General features: G+C 46.4%; 1 protein-coding gene across 1 annotated transcript; it reads right to left on the bottom strand.

Moving 5' to 3' along the window:
* Positions 1 to 600: 600 nt before the first annotated feature.
* LOC104472038 (parathyroid hormone/parathyroid hormone-related peptide receptor-like) lies at positions 601 to 18,078 on the bottom strand (the record flags this gene model as incomplete). The annotated part of the gene is made up of 5 exons (XM_010087573.1): positions 601 to 777; positions 3,893 to 4,079; positions 6,165 to 6,259; positions 16,388 to 16,506; positions 17,968 to 18,078. Coding segments are annotated over 5 exons (689 nt in total), but the record flags the coding sequence as incomplete, so codon positions are not given.
* Positions 18,079 to 19,570: the final 1,492 nt, after the last annotated feature.

Below are 19,570 nucleotides of genomic sequence, written 5' to 3'. Positions count from 1 at the left end.
TCTGTGTGCCCACAGCGCCTTCCACTAACGAGCACCCTCCCTGCACCCACATCCCACCCCTTTCTCCTCACTCCAGGAAAAGATGCCCATGTTAAAAGAAGAAGAAAAAAAAAGGGTTCCCCACAAATTGCTGGTTTCTACTGGTGCTTCAACACTCATGAAACCTCAGGAGCTTTTTGAAGCCATGGTAGGAAATCAGAGCTTAGGTCTGCCGTTGGGAGCAGATGCTCACGGCCTGATGCAACTTTCCACCCCCTCCAGCCCAGCGCTGGTTTCTCAGCAGGAGGCACTTGGCAGAGATGGGGATCACGCAGAGGGTGCACTGAAATCAGATGTCACATATGCACATCTGCTGCCCTGGAAGGACGGCAAGATGTGGTGCCTCTCCAAGCCTGAGCTGATCCTTCCAGAGATCCTGGAAGTGCCAGGGTGTGAGTACCAAAATTCGGGAATGATAAAAGTTTCACAGGAGAGCTGACCTGTCCTTGCAAGAGTCATTGTGTTGCTGATGCTCACCCTCCCTCTGTCCCCTCTCCTATATATATGTCTAGGCATTACCTGCTTCAAAGTCTACCTCCAAGAGGCTTCTTAATGGCCAACCATAAGGAACAGGCATAACTTACCCCAGCCAAATAACGTGAATCCCCAAAGATACTTCTTCTCTGAGAAAAATGCCATGAAGATGAGGCTGTGGAGATAGAGCCCTTCCACCAGAATCCAGTAGTAATTGGTTGCCAGGAAGTAGAGGAAGAAGGTAACCGCTACTTTACAGCCCACCTGCAACGACCACAGAAAGACGGGGTTGTGTGAGGAACACGGTGTGAAATTCTTGTTCTGCATAAATAAAGTCGTGATTTGCCACGATGGACTGGGAAACAAGATGGAGAAAGGAAAAAAAAAAAAATCAGAAAATTCCATTCCAGGGCTTTTACAAGGGGAAAATCAGTGCCAGAAGAGAAGAGATGGACAATTGAGAAGAAAGCTTCCCCTCAACCTGACATCGTGTCTCCAACAGCGGGTGAACTGGGAGGTGTTGGAGGACAGGGCACATGGGGACACACTGACCTGATCCTACTCTCCCCAACCCTCGTCATGACAGCTCACACGCTTTCTAGGACAGCTGCGTTTTGTCTTCTCCCTGTGATTCTTGTCCAGGTTAGAGGACAAAGGGCTGTGGCCAAGTCACCTTGTCCTGGATGACCTGGTGCAAGTCACGTCACCTGGACCTGCCATCACTTGGAAGAACAACTCCCTGCCCAGCTCAAGGAGAGATATGGGCACCACGCTGAGGGTGAGTCACCATCACCACGTCCAAGACAGAGTCCTCCAGGTCTGTCTATCTTTCCTCACCCTAAAGACACCCTAGATGGCTGCTGTAGGCTCTGGCGACTGGTCCTCCAAGAGCAAACTGAAGCCAGAGGATTTCACCCACAATGTCAAGTCATTTTCTGAACAGACCTGAGATGCAAGGTGGGACACTTGGTAGAGACTTCCAGGACATGCTGACCTTAAATGGGCACATTAGCTGACCTCTCACTCTATGCTGACCTGCAAGCCTTTGCTTTCTTGAGAGGAAAACCTTGACTGCAACTCAACGTTCCACTTGCCTTCTGGCAGAGTGGGGCAAAGCTCTCCCTCTTCCAACATTTCTCAGCCTTAGTAGAGAAAGGATGCAAAGTAATGATGCCACGGGGTTAACTGGTACAAAGAGACATAATAAAGCCATATCTTGTCAACGTGGAAATGGTAGGACTCAGGGAAACCGATGACTACCAAACATATTCCACAGCCACAGCACACCTCCATGCCGCCCCTTCCTTTGAGGGGAATACAAAGTTAACATTGTGGTCATTAAAGTGACTTGCAGAAAATGTTAATAATATGTACCTTGCAAATAAAAAGAATTTTTTTTTATTCTGGTCCAGGTCTTACGCTAATCCTTCGCCAATCAAAATGAATATGCACATATTCCATACATATATGTGCATATATATAAAAAATGGACATATATACCTCCATTTCCTTTTAAAAAGTGAGTCAAAATAGAAGGAAGATGAATTAAAAAATCCCCATCCATGTTTAATGATAACCCCTATACTCACAAAAAATATCCATCTACCCCACACAGGGAATCATCAGGCAATAATTGCAAAGCTTCCATTTCACTTGGAAAAAAAAATAAATACATTAATTGTTGCCTTCATCATTTGTTTGCCTTTCAATTCGGCAGAACGGGAAATGCCATTAAATTGCTAATAGTCAAAGAATACAATCTATTATCTCAATTAGTCCTTATAATGAGTCCAGTCCAAGGAGAAATAGAAAACAATGCAGAAAAACATCTTGTGTTCTTTCCAAAAAGGGAGCGTTTTGAAGTGTGCCAAGTGCTCCAGCCAGAGACTCACCAAATTAGCAAAATGCATCTCTGAAATGGGAAGGAAACAAATTTCCATTTGGGGGGACTTGGATCACAGTGGGACACTTCATATATGCTGATTTTATGCAGGGGTGTTGGTGGCACAGGCAGAAAGTTTGCTGCCATGTTGCAAGACCCACGCCACCAGGACAATGGAGCTGGATCCGATTTTTTTTGTGTGTATTGAAGGTAACCCTGGATCTTAGATACTAAAGTCTGCCTTGTCTGTCTCTGCAACATCCAACAATTTGTGGATGACGAGCTATCATACCTAGGATCCACCATAGGAAATCTGTGATGAGACCAACGAAAAGGAGAGCAGACAGCTTCAGCGAGCGGGGACAACTTTGAAACCTGAGGGTGGGCTTCATCCCCTCTCAAGCACGTGGACAATGCAGATATCTCCATCTGAGCTTTCTATGCAGTGAAAAGACACAAGTACTTCTGGAGTCAGTTCACCTGACCTCACTTTAATTTTTATTTTAGGCTGTGGTACATCATACCCTTGACTCAACTGACTGCGTTGACCATACTGACTCAGTTGACCATGGGTGGCACCTGAGATGACTAGATTGAATGAAGGTGTCTCCCTTGCAGACATCTGCTTTTTGCAGATGAACCCTGCCCTTTCTTTTGACAGCACATAATCCCTCCACTGTCCCTTCTAAAATGTCTTTTTTCAGAGATGGGAGTGACAAATCACAACAGGAGCAACTTGCTATGGTTTGCTGCAGGATTACAGTGAGGTGAGGTGTCTACTGCTGACCTTCTTCCTCACAAAATACCTCTGCTCTGGCTCTGGAGCCAGGGCTGAGAGCCTTCCAAGACACGTTGAACCATGGCTTTGCTACATCTGGGCTGTCAGTCTGATGGCACAGATGTTACAGCACAGGGATCATGGAAACACAGAATCCTAGAATGGTTTGGGTTGGAAGGGACCCTTCAGTGCCCCCCCCTGCCATGGGCAGGGACACCTCCCACTAGCCCAGGTTGCCCAAAGCCTCATCCAGCCTGGCCTTGAACCCCTCCAGGGATGGGGCATGGATCATACAGAGAGGAGCCCCAAGTGGAAAATCAGCCAGTGGCACACTGTGGTGGGAGGGATGCACACTGTGAAACGGAAGCACAGATGAGTTGTGCTGAGATATCCAGGGGAGTTTCCAGAGCCGTACACTCTAGGAGGCATCAGAGGAGCTGTTTAAAACAGTAGTGGTAGGGGGGAACCAAAACCCCAACCCTGGCTTTGCCTTTGAACCCCACAAGGAAGAGCTCTTCCTTGGCTCTGGGACTGGGCAGTGCCTCTGGGCCAGTGGATGGAGAGGGAGTGGGAAGGGATGAGGAGAAGATGTGGAAGGTGAGGAAAGGGAAGGAGCTGCTGTCCCTCAGCAGAGTGGAAAATCCACCTGAAAGAAAGGTGTTGAACGGAGAGGACAGAGACATGAAGGCCGGAGGGGCTGGTGCTCTGGTGATACTCACAAACTGTGATTTATCCGCCGGAGGTGCTTCAGTGATGGATTTCAAGTCTTCCTCTGAGATCCGTTCCATCTCCTCCAAAGCCGACCCGGAGTACAAGACCGCGTCCTTCACGAAGATGCTCACGGCTCTCAGCATGAAGGAGACAAACAGGTGCATGTGGATGTAGTTTCTAGTGCAGTGCAAACGCCTGGAGGAGGAGATAGAGAAGGATTGGAGTTTAGCCCAGCTGTTGGACGGACTCAGGGTCACCTCTGCTTCTGAAGACTCAGCTCCTCTCATCCCCCTGCTCCAGGGGTTTGGTTGCAGCAGACTTCTGCCGACTTTGCATTAGGACATTGCTGGGAAATGTCCCAGTGTCACTTTCACTGTGAAATCTGCTCCTCTTAGAGTCAAACCCTGCATTTCAAGTCATTTATCTGCGCTTTGTGCAGAGGAAATGGACTACAAAGGCTACAGCACTTGTGGCCACTAAAAACCTTGCAGAGGTTCTTGTAAACTTCTAATTTTTGTGCCCGCTCCAAATTTCGTAGTAACTGTAGTAGTAACTAGGGTGTGCTGGGCTCTTTTCTCTCTTTGCCATTCGAGGCACTACCCTTGGCTGGTCATGTTGAGCACTTTCTGGGCTCCACCCCAGCAATGGCAGCAATGACCCCACAAATGCTGATTGTAAAGCGCTTTAAGATCCTTTTGGCGGAAAAGCTGGATGGTAAGAAGCGAATGGGTTAGACTCACATCTGTGATTTGTGTTTTAGAAACAGTGATCCTGCTTTTGGGGAGAAGAAGGAACTAACTGACCTGCTGGGATCCCATCTGTCCTCTATGGTTGTGTTGCCTGGCTAGCCATGCATGAATTTATGAGTGGATTTGTATCGTCTTAAATCCCCAGATCCAATAATGCAAATAAAAAATAAAAATTGGGCGTTTTTCTCCCTTGGAGGAGATTGTCACAGTAATAACATTTTCCTGTGCTATTATGATACAAATTACACCAAGTGGAACTGCTGAGGTATAAATGGAGATGGGTTTTGTTTCCTGCATGTGAAATGTAGTCAGTGAATCTCTGGATTCTGAGTTATCTGGAATACAATCTGGCTTGGTCCCTGTTGCTGCTTTGATCCTTGGGACAAAGATATCCATGTTGTCTGGGCTGTAAATGAGGTTTCCAACTATGTGATGGAAGAGAAAGCGACTCCTGAAACTAGGAGTACGCTTGCACACATGGACATTAGATATTTTAACAACCTTTCCAGTGGGAAATGAAACAGGAGGGTAAGGTTTGAGAGGACAGGGGGGTGGTGGCAGGGGTGGGTTCTGGGACTACATCATGCCAAGTGCCTCCAGGAGAGGTCTGCACTCCCCCTTGGATTGTGCATGTCACGGATTCAGGTGCTGGGATGCCCTGCTGGGGCTTAGCTCGAGCACGATGGGACCGGCTGAGCCCATCTGCAGAATTTCCCTCCAGAGCTGTTGTCTGGGTCCTGCTTTCTGCTAGGACAAGATACTGCCAGCCACCGAAGGGAAGCAGATCTGGGGCTCAGGGGATCAGGACTCAGCACCCTGCTCTATCTGTAGCTTGCCAGGTTTCCCAAAGGACAAACTTCTAGCTGTGAGCGAGACCTTTCATCCCTCCCCTCCCCTGGTTTCGATGCCATCATGGAGGCGCAACAGCCTGAGTCTGAGGGTTGGATGATGTGGGTTCAAAATGCTATTCAGGGACCTACATCCCTTGGCAGGGGTGGTGAAAACGGAGGGCAGACAATCAGAGTCAGGAGGGTGAGGGGTCATTTTTGGATCCCTATGTACAGCAGCAGAATGGGGAGGTTGGAGGAGTGGGTCCGGCAACTTTACGCGGCTGGGGTCCCCTTCCACTGGTCTGTCCTTCATGAATATTCGGGTTTAGAGTGGAATTTCCCATCTGAAATATTAGCTATCTAAAAATTAGCCATCTAAACCTCAGGGGTAATAGGAACAGAAAATGCTAGATAGTCTTCCAAAGGAGAAAACCCTCTTCCTGGAGATGCCCCTCTTCCCATTTGCTAAAAAGAGGGTCTAGAAAACTCCATTGCAGGCAAGGGGAAGAAGTTCAGACATCCCACCCACCATCCCCCAAGAAATTTGACCTAAGTGACACTAACACAGCCCAAAGCACAGATGCAACCTCTCCGTGGCTTGCTGAAGAAGCACAATGCCACCCCAAGTTTTATCCTTTCGGAAAGCCCGAGGCTCTTCCAATCTAGCGACAACTCGCTTAGGTAGAAACAGAGCCGCCTACCTGAAGTATCCCAGGATAAGGACAGCAACTGTGAGGGATCCCAGAGAGATGGAGTATCCAACAGTATAAATCAAATAGAGGCGATCAAAGACCTCCTGCAGTAGAAATGATGGAAAAAATAGCGTCACATTAGAACGCGTCCTACTGCGTTGTAACACAACCGTGGTAGCAGCACAGAGATTCAGGCTATCGTACCTGCTGGGGCGGGGGAACAGCTCTGGGTCTGGGAAACCTTTGGTAATCACACTTGATGTCTTTTTTTTTTTGACATAAGGACAGGTCGGAAAGCGGTGTTCATCTTTCCTAATGACTGGGGGAAGGTGGGATTTTTGCAAGGGACTAGTGATGGGGTTGGGTTAATCCCATGCCTGAGAGGTTTTGCAGCATTTTCATCCCAAAGGAACCCAAAGCGCTTTACAAACTCTCAGCCAAATCCAAAGATGAAATCACCTGCATTTATTTTTCTTTTTTTAAAATCAAAAGCTGCCTATAACTGTGGTTATTCAATCCAGACACAACTTTAGCTTGCCAAAGTCCCATGGGAAAAGTCTCCGACACAGGAGACCTCATCGTAATTAATCCTGTAACAGGTTTTAGTTCTCTTGGCCCTCTATATTTTACAGTTGGGCTTAGAAACCTTCAGCTTTCCATTAAATAATAAAATGCTTTTCTTCATCCTGTGCTGGGGAAACAGCTTAACCCAGGAATCACAGAATATCTGCCTGAAAAGGGTTAAAAAGCCTGCTACCATCCTAGCTTGTACCACCTTTCCTCATCTGAAATTAGAAATAAACCCCGAAGAAACCAACCAATTCAGCATCTTTCTCCTCGCTCCCTCCTCCCCTGCCTCCCGCCTTTCCCTCACCCCACCCGCTGGGTTGCAATAACATTAGTAACGCCAGGCTCTGAATGACAGCTCTGATTTTGATTTGAGGCTAGAAATTCTGTCCTGGAATGCGAAACCTCAGCCCTATTACATCAGAATCCCCAGATATGCGAATGTTTCTTTGCGGTTTCCATTGGTAGAGTGGTGCGCTTGCCAATATTAATCTAGTATGTGTGTATGTGCGTATTTTTATACATACATATATATATATATCTGTGGAGGAAGCAAGCACTAAAAAATCCAATGTGAGTAGATTCAAAATAATAAAAAGAAAAAATAAAAAGCTCCTTCCCTTCAAAGCCTGGTGCACTTTTCCCACTGCCAAGCTGGAATCCTCTTTGAACTGGACAACATTTCCCTCTATGGTGAAAGTTAAAAAAAAATTAAAAAATAAAATACCTACTCCGAGTTTAGGATTGTCGGCAATTTGGCAGTTGGGAGGCGTCACTATGCCCAGCTGAACAAAAGCCTCCCTGAGCCCCATTCAGAAATTTAACCGGAAAGATCCACGTTCCTATCGGACAACGCCGCCGTTGTAGCAGCGATGGCCTTGGGAAGGGCTGGCTGACTGGCTGTCAGGAGGTTTTCGGAGGCTGTGGTTAATTCCTCCGATTAACCACAGGGCCTCTTTTTCAAAGGCTGTTGAGTCAGAACTGCCAAGACATACACATGCATGCATGCGTGCATGCACGCCGGTGTGCCTGCCTGCAGACGTAGGTGCCGCAAATCCTACTTGGTGTCGTGATGGGGAGCCTTCAGGGAAGGTGATTTTTTGGATGGGGTGCTTAAGTCCTTGGGGGAAAGCTTCAGGAGCAAAAGGTTGAGGTTCTCCAGAAGGTTGCACAAGGCAGCCCTTGGGAGAGCACCCGATGCTTGTGAGATCCCAGGGGTGTTTGTCCTCAGGAACGGTGAGTCCTGGATTTACCCAGGAGGGAAAAAAGAAGAAGAAAAAAAAAAACTCTAAAGGCAGTTCCAGGTCTCGCACATCTCCCAGTACAAGGGACGTCCCAGATCGGTGGAAACCACAATGTTGGATCAGGAAAGGTCCTCCAGGTAACAAAATATTGAGTCCTCTGCCAGCTGAAACAATCACCTCCATGGTCTGAGAACCGTCTCTCTGGAGCTGAGATGGATGGGAGCGTAAATAATTCACAGAAGAACACAAAGGTCATGCACGGCCAAGCCATGGACACAACCTGGACCTCCGCATCCTCAAGACAGTGCACTCCCATGACAGCTACCCACTAGACCATCCTGCGACAGCAGGAGCTCTACTTGATGTCTCTTATAAATCCACCCTGAAGACAGACTGACCACCACTGGTCATCCACTGACCTGTTGGAAGAGGCAACCCACCCTTCAAAAATCTGGCATTGCCACACCATGAGACCTTGGTTTTAAAGGTGCAATGCTTTAACCAGTGTAATTTAATTGGACTCCTGCAAGTAATCCTTCACTATTTCAACTGTTGACACTGTGCATGCTTTTTTTTTTTTTTTTTTTTTTTCAGCTGAAAAAAAGCTAATGGAGAACCAGAAGGACAAACTTCAATATCTGTGATTGCAGGGGCTGGGATTATCAGCAAAATATTGTAAAACTCATGATACAGTACCAAGATCAGGGAACACCAGGTTTCTCGACCACTCACGGTGCTCCTGGAGGGTCCTGAGCAGTATGAGGTCCCCCAATGTGGTTGAGTTGTTTTTGGGGTTGGTGAGATGACTTGCCATTGAGTGACACACCGTGCATCCTCTCTAGGTCATGCTCTGTGGTGGTCTCAGTTGATGCATAGCCTCAGGGTGCATCCTTTTCCCCATCCTCCCTGGCCAGACATTGCAAAGCTCCACCAAACCACAGCCATCCAAGTGAAATGATCCATCTGCAGTGAGCTAGCCCACCTGATCCTACCTTCCCCACCTCACTCCAGCCATAACTCAAGAGACTGACAATAGGCTGAACCACGAAAAACATAAGTATTATTTCAGATGTACTGCATGCTGAGTGCGTAACCAGATCTCCCTTTCCCCCTCCCTCTTGGTTTGGTGGGAGACTTCCTCTCTGCTCCCCTTTGCAGCTCAGCTTTCCACCAGCATGACCTCGGGGTAGAAGCTTCACAGCAACCTGGTGGCTTTGGGAGAGCAGGAAACCAAAACAGAGCTGGAGATGGCTTCTCCATGAACTCCAAGAGTGCATGGAAAAAACCCAAAATAACCAAAAACTAGCCACCATGGGCATCCATGGGCTGGATGTACCCCCCCTCCCACAAGGGTCCCCGCATTGCCCACTCCCTGTGGTTTGCCGTCTTCAGATGTGTGACCCTCAGAGCAGCTGGCTGTTACACCTTCATACTGTGCTCAGGGCTTAACCCAACTCCTAATTTGTCCACATCCACCAGTGGGGAGATAGTTTGCATTGATCTGAAGCCAGAGGAAAACTGCTTTCTTCTGCAGAACAGCTCAGAGCTGCATCAGCACCATCCGTGGGGTTTTGGAAGCCCCATCCATTGCAAAACCATGGCTGTCCTATCACTCCTACATAGGACAGTCTGCATGAAGGACATCTCTGCTCCCTCAAACTCTATTATGGGTCCATGGAGTTTGTCGTGGTGGATGTGGTCCTCTAATTTCATAGAACCATGGAATCACAGAACGGTTTGGGTTGGAAGGGATCTGAAAGCCCACCCAGTGCCACCCCCTGCCATGGGCAGGGACACCTCCCACCAGCCCAGGTTGCCCAAAGCCTCATCCAGCCTGGCCTTGAACCCCTCCAGGGATGGGGCATCCACAGCTGCTCTGGGCACCCTGGGCCACTGCCTCACCACCCTCATAGTAAAAATGTAGAACCACATCTTATTTAACTCAGGGCATAAACATAACCTGTGTGTCATCCTCCAGATGAAACCTTCAGGGCTTTGGTGTCCGTGTGTCCTGCTTCCTTCCAACATCACAGGAAGGGACGTGGGTGACTGAGTTATATTTTCTAGGTGACTGGTGGCAAACCCCGTTCTGAGCATTGTTCCACTGTGCTTTGTATCCAACTTTCATCCTTTTTCTTTCCCCTTTTGTGAGACAGTGGTAAGACTCTGCAACATGTAGGTTGTGAAGCTGAAACGGATCCAGTGGTCTTTGGAGGGGTTGGCAGGCTATGTCGAAGGGTGGGATTAGCAGTACATGAGGATGGAAGCGTGTGTAAGGGCTTTCCAGATCAAGTAACTACAAAGTTTCTCCAAGCTGCTGATTCAGATGTTGCTAATGACAAGTTTGAAATTAGCAGGGGAAGCATTTTACTGCTCTGAATGATAAGCAGTGCCAGAAAGCCTCTGTCACTAGCTCTACTCCCTGCTTTTCTTGTCTTTTTTTTTTTTTTTTTTAAATAAAAGAAGTGACTAAAAAAAGCTTAATGGCAGGGTGAAGGGATATTTGCAAAAGGCACAAACCAGTCACTGAATTCCAAAGCCCAAGGGAAACCATTGAGTGTTGAACGTGACTTTTTGCTACAGAATTCTGTTCCCCTCATCCATAGAGGTGACAGGCACCAGATCCCACCATCTGGAGAGCAACTGGGTTCAGCTTTCAGACTAAGACATGAGAGTGTGTCTCCATGTGTGTTGAGTGTCTATGTTTGCATGACAGCCAACATGGAGAGATCTTCAGACTCAGTTGCCTATACCTGAGTTGGGGTAGACCCACATCTCAGAAGCCAGCTGAGCTCTTTGGTGCCCCATAGATGAACTCACGAAAGACACCGCTTCTTCATGTCATGCCCAGTTAATCTACAATATAGCCACAGGACATCCAGGAGGCCACAGACAAGATGTGACCCAAATGTGCTGTTCACCTCAATGAAAAAAACTTCTCCAAATCCTACGCTACAGCCACGTGCTGAGAATGCCCCACTGCTGCAGGCTCATGGAGGGCTGGAAGTGGGGACAAGAACACTCTGCTTGCCAGCTTTCATAAACTGACTTTAAACATCTCCTGTGGGCCAAAAATGGTTAAACATGGGGTGCAAAGGGACTGCATCTGACCGTGTGCATTGCGTTGTGCCAACCCTTGGGTTTTCGGGTGAAGGATTATTATGATGCTGTCATAAACCACCAGACTTTCCCAGCAGACTCTAGTCATAAACTATTATCACACTAAAAGGTGTGACAGCATCTACAGGAACCCACCAGACCCAACCTATAGGCATGAAATGAAGGCTGCATGAAAGGGTTTCTTGCAAGAATGAAGAACGCATCTCCATGATGCATTTTCTTTATTCCTACGCATATTTTAAAACATCTGCCTGTCTTTCATTATGTGAATGTATGACACTTTGATGGCATTTCATCTGTACAACTCCTCCACACTGTGTAAACATGTCTTATGCCATCGGTTTGGGGCGACACAAAGTTGTTGGTTTTTAAAAGGACCCCAGAGAGCTCCAAGTACAAAGGCCAGGCACAGAAGATTTTTGACTTGAACAATGGAGTTTAGATAAAGCAGCCCTGCAACATGCTGTGCCTTTCCCATTGTGTTTGGCATGTGATTGATTCTCGAGGTCCCTCTGATTTCTCTCTAAGCAGTAAAACCACCACGATATAAACAAGCAGTAGCAGATGAAGACAGGATTGGTGGGCTGAGGTTAGATCTTAGGACGGTCCATCTCGCTACGCTGGTGGTTTCCAAGCTGAGCTAACCTCCCAAGTTGCTGGCTCATATTCCCCTTCCCCATGATTTCAGTAGTTGTAGGTCACATTTACCCTTAAGGTCATCCTTGAAAACAGGATGGGTTTGACCTGCTGTAAAAAAAGATGTGTTTGGTGTTGGTGTTGTTTTTTCGGGGAGATGGGAATGAAGGAAATTTCTACTTATTGAGCAAAATATGTCATTAGTCATGCCAGTGTCTGAAAAGGTGACCAGAAAAATGACCATGCTGAAGGTGCTGCTATTTGCTGGCTGTGTGAAAGGGAAGGGGTCTATGGTCAAAAGGCTGCTATGGTTTTTGGAGAGAAATGGACCACAAAGCTGCCTGCTATGCCAGGGGCACATCAGGACTTCCCATGTGTGCCACATTTTATTCAACGATTGAGGAGCTCCAAGAAGACAGGTCGCACTGACTCCTAATTTTAAGAGAACCTTAAGAAAGCTCCAAGAAGAATGGCCAATCTGGACCAGACAAGAGGGTTTTTTAGCCCTTCTCCCTGTCTCCTACATGCCCAGGAATAGATGCTTAGGGAAGAGTTTAGGAATGGAACAGAAACAGAATAAATAAATATATGCATATCTATAGATGTACCTATGTGTCTGTCATCTAGTGGTTAAGTAGCAGTGCTGTCTACCCTCTCCCAACGTTCATCGGCTTGTGGTTCAGTGACACAAAACACACAGCAAACAGACAAACAGCTGGTGTTTAACCACACCGCCTTCCTCAAAGAGTGAACACCGGCCAAGCCATTCCCCTTCCTTCCCTTGTCCTACTGCCTCTCTTTAAATATCGGATGGAAAATAAACACAGCAAAGCTGCCTGGTCAGGGTACTGGGGTGGGAATTGTAGAATGAGATAATGTTTTGGGATGGAAGGGACCTTAAAGATCATCAAGTCCCACCCCCTGCCATGGGCAGGGACACCTCCCACTAGCCCAGGTTGCCCAAAGCCTCATCCAGCCTGGCCTTGAACCCCTCCAGGGATGGGGCATCCACAGCTTCTCTGGGCACCCTGGGCCACTGCCTCACCCCCCGCACAGTCCAGATTTCCTTCCTAATAGCTCATCTCAATCTATCTGCAAGTTATTTGGGGAAACACACTTTGACAGCTAACTGCAGCCTACCTGCTCTCCTGGCTAAAGAGAGGACATCAATCAGGGCTGTCAGTCCAGCGTCCTTCAGCAGCGCTAATTTTCCCTTAGAAAACAGCCCAAGAGCAATTGCTCGCTGGGCAGTTACGAGCTGCTAATTCTCCTGGCTCTGATGGCTTTAGCTCACTTTGCTAATTTCAGAAAGCGGTTTCCGTGCTGCTCTGTGTGAAATAATCCTATTTATACTGTTCAGGAAAAGGGAGCGAAAGACACCAACTTTCTCTGGGGCCCTCTGTTTGCTGCTTTGGTCAATCTTATAATTATCCCACAGCGGCTAAAATGAGAAAAGTACACACCCAAACAAACATACATGGACATATATATATATATATATGCATGTTTGTGTGCATGGACGTGGGTGTTTATTTAGGTGTGTACATCTGTATATACAGCTATCTATAGACAGAGAACTATTCCTAGAGGTAGCAATGTGGATATATATAGAGAGACAGTCACAGACAGATTTTTTTTTCCTAATGCTTTCTAATGCATGGTTTCTTAAAAGTTCCTCCGGTTACATCTGCTCGGATGCTGTCCCACTCGGCGTCAGCCCACGATCTCCTTTCGAAATGTTGGTTAAATGCAGCTGTTGCTGGTGACGCAAAGATGCTGTTCTCCACGGGGGGAAATAATAATAGGAAACAATCTCTCTCTAAAGACAACTAGTCTATCTTGCCAAATTCCCCGATTCTGACATCTCTTGACATATTTACTTCAAGAAAAAAAAAATAAATCAAAGGAAGGTTTATTAATACCAGTGTTTCAGAGCCACTCTTGGGTGTGAAAGACAAGACTCTCTGAAAGTCATCACCCAACTGAGAAAAAAAAGGTCATTCCTTTTCTCTTTTATTTCCACTGTGCTTTTCATACCAGAAGACCCAAGAGACCTGCAGTAGATGTATATGCATCACTTCACTTGTCACTAAAAGGCAGCCATCCCTACGGTAGAATAAAGAAACTACACGACAACATGTAGCGTCGCTATGAGGTGAGACAGGGCTGGGCAGAAGAAAGCAACCTCTTGCAAACACAAGGTTAATAATAATAATAATAATGAGTAATAGAAGCTGTTGAAAAACATTTGTTAATCAAGATACAATTCCAAAGCTGGGGGAAATTTTCATTTTTTCTAATGTTCTTTGCACTGGGCAGGCATCACTTAGGGAGTACCATGTTGTCCTTTTAATCTGAACAATGATGATGGGCTAATTTGTCTTACCATTGAATATCATTAAATTCACCGCTGCGTAGCTGGAACAGAAAACTCAGGGCAAAAGATGGCTGAGCCTTGTGTACGGAACAATGAGGATGGTAATCTTGAGACACCTTATTAAAACAGCTCATAAAGAGGAGCAGTAATTTTCCAACTAAGAGCAGAGGTTGAGAATAAAAAATGAAGTCTTCTGCATAGTGACACCTGATATAATGTCTCTCCCTTAGGAAGCAGGGTCTGAGTCCCCTCTCTGTGCAGTGACCACCTCCATGCTCAGGGGACACAGCCAAAGACACGGAACCCAGGATAACAGGCTTTGCTTTCAGCCTCTTTTTTTTTCTTGTAACAAATGGAAAAACTCTCTTCTTCTTTGTACCCTTCCTTTACTGATTTACCTTGACCAAGTCCTAGCTGTCAGCACGGGAGGTTCAAAAGAAAGGAGCTCCTTTCTCTAGGGGAAGTCTAGCAGACTTGTTCAGATGGAGAGGTCTGCAGCAGATGACTCCCACCGCAGGACATGGCTGAGAGAGGTGGGAAATGACTTCAGAGAGGTCAAGAAGCTGTGCAGCTTAGTAAAGCTCTCAGTGTGCGCAAGATGCTCCATGACTCCAACACCTGCTCCACAAACCTCTAGGGCTGTAATAGTTCTTTCCACTGCATGGACTGGGAAAAGTTGAGTTCCATCAAACCTGTTCTAAAAGTGAACACCTTCCAGCACTGAGACAATGTGCTTTGCTATTAAGCATCTGGAGTGGTACCTGGAGTGGTACCTGATGTATCATCATATAATGCATGTAGATGCTCAAATAACCTCTTTCCTCACTAAACAACTTCATTCATATGTTGCTCCACCATTGGGGAAAAAAAACCCAAAAAACCCCCCAAAAACCCTATGCTGCGGTTGGATTTAATATTAAGAACACTCTCCCAAAAGGACTGTGTATCGTCTTCAAGCCTCCTCCCCACTGTGAAACTTGTGGTTAGACCTTTATCTCCAATTATCTGAATATAACCCTTGCTGCAAATGATCAATCCCCAATGCCATAGCCCATCCCCAAGGAGGACATCTTCCAAATACCACTGAGAAACCAGAGGTTTCTGCTAAATTCTTTGCAAATCGCAGAAATAGAGCAGCAACCGCGTGTAGGTGGAGATGTTTCTCTGCAAAACAAGGTCACATCCTTTCAGGTGACTCCATTGACAGCTTTACTGTCACATTTGCCCAGAATTGATTCTGTGATGCGCTCAGCCTGGGAGACATTCAGAAGCACTACAGAGACCCAGGTGGGCTCACACCCGGAGACGTAAGAAATTTCTGCTTCACTGCTTCACTGTATGTTGACTCCTATTTTGCCAGTCCCCTGAATTTAAATAAAAATAAGGCCCATAGATCTCATGTATAGAATCATAGAATCATTAAGGTTGGAAAAGACCTCAGGAATCATCAAGTCCAACCGTCAACCCAATACCACCCAGCCCACTAACCCATGTGCTTCCATAGACTTTGTTTTTTTCTCTCTCTCTCTTTTTTTTTTTTTTTTTTTTTTTTTTTTTTTTCCCTTTCCCTAGGAGCATACCAAACCCTTTCCATGTGCTATGAATCCCTTTTCTAACTTTGGACTGCTGTCCCTGTTTCAAAAATTGTGACTACACCAGAATTAGTTCAAGACCTGTTTTTACATGTTAATTTGCTTTAGCAAAGGACTCTGTCCCCACCCACCTACAATGAACAGACCACATAAAACCTCTGAACTTTATACCTCAGAGAGGTATAAATTATATATACATATATATATATACACACAACCAAGAGGTTCTCTGTTAATCACCTACAGAAGCAGGATTGCAACCGGTTTCACTGACACATCTTTTAGCTCTGTGTTTGTATTCCAATAAGCAAACTGGAATTTTTGTTTGTAGTTCCAATAAGCATTGGAATTATTGGTAACAAGCTGTTAGAAAAATTAGTGCCTGGTGGGGAAGAGGGAGTCTCAATGGCATGGAACAACCTCCAACCACTTCTTCGTGTCCCTGAGCCTGCTTGAAGTTTCCCCAAGACCTCTTTATGAATGGGATCATGGCAGCTGGAGTAACCCTTTCTGGCTTTGAGGACAATTTTGAATTCAAATAATTCTCCATCAAAACAAAGATGTGGCTTTGGCAAGCTTGGACATAAAGAGGCAGCAAACTATAGCTCATCAAGGGTTTAAGTGAGACGATGCTCCTCAGGTTAGCCCTGGATGAGGCCAACATTTCACCCTCCACGCACAAACGCAATTGCCTACCCTTTCCCTCGTCTCGTTGGTGAGGAACTTGGCACATTCACTATAGTTCGCCCAGGTGCGGTTGTTGCCTGGGACCAGCTCCCAGCTCCCGTTCAGGTCACACCGACGGTAAGCATGGCCTGTGGGAGAGAAACAAGAGACAGAGTAAATGGGTCTAGACCTGGTGGAACAGGAGAATCTTCTTCCAAGGGTGGATCCCATCAACCCTTTTGCCTCCTGTCTGCTTTGAAGCTCAGCTGCAAGAACACAATTTCCATCTCCTTAGGAACTTTATCAGTTTTCTAACTGAGAAACACCAGGGAGCTAATAACAAATTGCACCTAGTTTAGGTTAAGATATTGGGTCTACGAACCAAAGAGAGAAGCTCTGAAAACTCCCAAAGTACAGAATCATCCTCAGAGTTGCAGCTCTCATGATGAAAATAAAATCTACATTATGCTGCTCTTTCAGAGTATCTCAAGGTAGATTTTTCTATTTTCCTCCTCATGATGATGGAGAAAGGAGAGAAGGAATGTTTCCTCTCTGGATTCAGATAGCAAATGAAAACATCCATGTTCAGATGTCTGTGTGGGGATATCATTGCATGAGTTGTGTGTAAAAAGTCCTGTTACAGTTAACAAGGATGAAACCGGCTGACAGGTCTACCTGCCCTGTGTCTACAGGGTGAGGGTTATAGACACCTCTGCATCTCAGGGTCTTAACATGACCCTCACCCTACCTGACTTGACCAGTGGACATCAGTGAGGTGGGGAATCCATGCCATGTTGGGTTATGGAGAAAAAAGGGATTGCCTGTTCCTTGTGGCCTCTAATGTATAGACCACGTGCAGGGGTCTCTATGAGAGGTCATCAGCTGGGGGTTAAGCCAGCTCAGCTCACAGTCCCTTACAGAAAAGGCAGGATGGAGTATGTGCAAACAGGGTGCACTGGAATATCATTACTTGTTTTCTGAGAACAGCATCAGTGCTCTGCTGGGAACATCTAATCTTAATTCTCTATTATTTTTTCTTTTTCCAGTTTTTGGGTGCAGAGCTTTGCTGGAGAGAAGAGAATGCTTCAGCTTTGAAAATACACCGATGAGCGAATGTACTTCAATCGCTTCTAAAAACATGCACAGACTTTGCGGCACCAGAAGCAAGCCAAGAAATGCGCTGCCTGGGGGAAAAGTGAGATAGGGAGGAATTCACATGTTCTGGATACCGGCGCTGTTCTCAGATACCCACCGTAGGGGTCTGGGCAGAGATCAGGGGTTAGAAGGAACAAACCGATCAAGTGAAGAATATAAATTGGAAGAACATCCTGTGGGTTTCTGTTGCTACCCAAAGCTTGTGGCATTAAAAAAAATACAGGCTTGTAATCCTGCGAGACTACCCAGTTGTAAGCGTGTAATTGGCGCTTATAACGCCCCATTGCAGTCTGCATGGGGCAGGTGGGAAATTGGTCTTTGTTTAGGTTAGAACAAAGCTTTTATTTTCTTTCAGCATAAACAAGGATGCTAAAGAGGATTTCTGATTTTGTGACTCCTGGGTCTCCCTTTGCTGCAGCTTACCAGGCTCTGCTGACACCGGGAGCAACGCTTACCTTTGTGATTGAAGTCGTAGATGTACTCGGGACACGGCATGGCCACCACTTTGCCTGGCACGCCTTCAGGCCAGCAGACAATACCATCCCACTCGGGGAGACAAAAGCCATCTGTGGGAGAGACACAAAGATAAAAAGGAGTCACTGGACCTGCAAAGGTGACACTAGTGGTTTTAAGCTGAAAGAGGGGAGACTGAGATGAGATATTAGGAAGAAATTCTTGACTGTGTGGGTGGTGAGGCAGTGGCCCAGGGTGCCCAGAGAAGCTGTGGATGCCCCATCCCTGGAGGGGTTCAAGGCCAGGCTGGATGAGGCTTTGGGCAACCTGGGCTAGTGGGAGGTGTCCCTGCCCATGGCAGGGGGTGGCACTGGGTGGGCTTTGAGGTCCCTTCCAGCCCAAACCATCCTGGGATTCTGTGATTCTATGAGTCTCCATGAAAAAGCCAACGATGTCGCTCAATTTGAGAAAGCCGCTCTTAGGCATCGTTGCAATTTTCCTCTTAGTGTTTAGTTCCAGAAGGTGCAGCTTCTCCCCAGTTTTATTTCAGAAGGATTTGGTCAGCCACTCTCTGAGAGGGGTCAACACACCTGGAAAGCTGTTTTCCCTTGTGGGCTGGAAGAAATAGAAACAGGGCAGGACAACAGAGTGGAGAACAGGAGGACTTGAGCTGTCAGGACTGTAGACTGCCGGACAACATAGAGATGCTCAAGGGAGATTGAGTGGGTGTAGCCTTGATGTGGCAGCACAGATTTGAGCCTAGGCTTGATGATGCTGTGCTACATCATTGTGAGGCTCAAAGCTACCGATTCAGGCTTCGCTGGAAGGTGCTCATGCCCACAGAGCTATGATTTAATGCTTACAGACCATTAATCCCAATTCAGATGTAATTTTAACTCATTATTTACATCATCCAGTGTTATGCTAACATTAACAATCTATAGAGAGGTGTCTGTGCCAGTATTTCTAACCATAAATAGAGAATATTTCATTACATTGCTTCATAAGGAATGAAACGACGGAATTTCTGTTTCCTAAACAATGTGCATCCTTTCCCATCTAACATCATTTTCCTCCATGACTTCATGAGTCTCAGTGTCCCTCTCCTCCCATTTCCCCATCGTGTCATCATGGGGCAAGATGCGGGTCATGCTCTGATTGATTTGGAGCCGCGCCCATGTTAATTGGCTCACACGCTGATTGACCAGCCGCCTGCTGCCAAGCGCAGCATACAATGGTTGAGTTTTCCCAGCTTTATCCCCCTGCTCACTCACTATTTTGGATTTCTGCCTCAGCCACGGGTTTTCAGAAAAGGAGCAGGAAGAGAATGGGCAGGTGGAGAAATCAAATGAGCCCCGTTTGCCTTAGGAATGCAAATATCCTGGGAACTGTTTGTCTCTCTCTGTTGTATCCCTTTGCTAAGCTCCCTACTACTTCCTAACCTTTCGAGAAGGGAGTGGTGGGGTGGATGTTAAGAGGATTTTTCCTTTTTGTTCATTGAAGAAAGCTAAAATAGCCCTGTGAAGGAGAAACCAAAAAAAAGTCCTTTCCCACATTTTTTCTGCATTTTTCCCCCAAACTTTTTTTTTTTTAAATTGACGAGTA

Source organism: Pterocles gutturalis, unplaced genomic scaffold, assembly GCF_000699245.1.
Source record: "Pterocles gutturalis isolate BGI_N339 unplaced genomic scaffold, ASM69924v1 scaffold18726, whole genome shotgun sequence".
NCBI lineage: Eukaryota > Metazoa > Chordata > Aves > Pterocliformes > Pteroclidae > Pterocles > Pterocles gutturalis.
The sequence above is the reverse complement of the archived record's forward strand: the minus strand, read 5'-3'. Positions and strand labels throughout refer to the sequence as shown.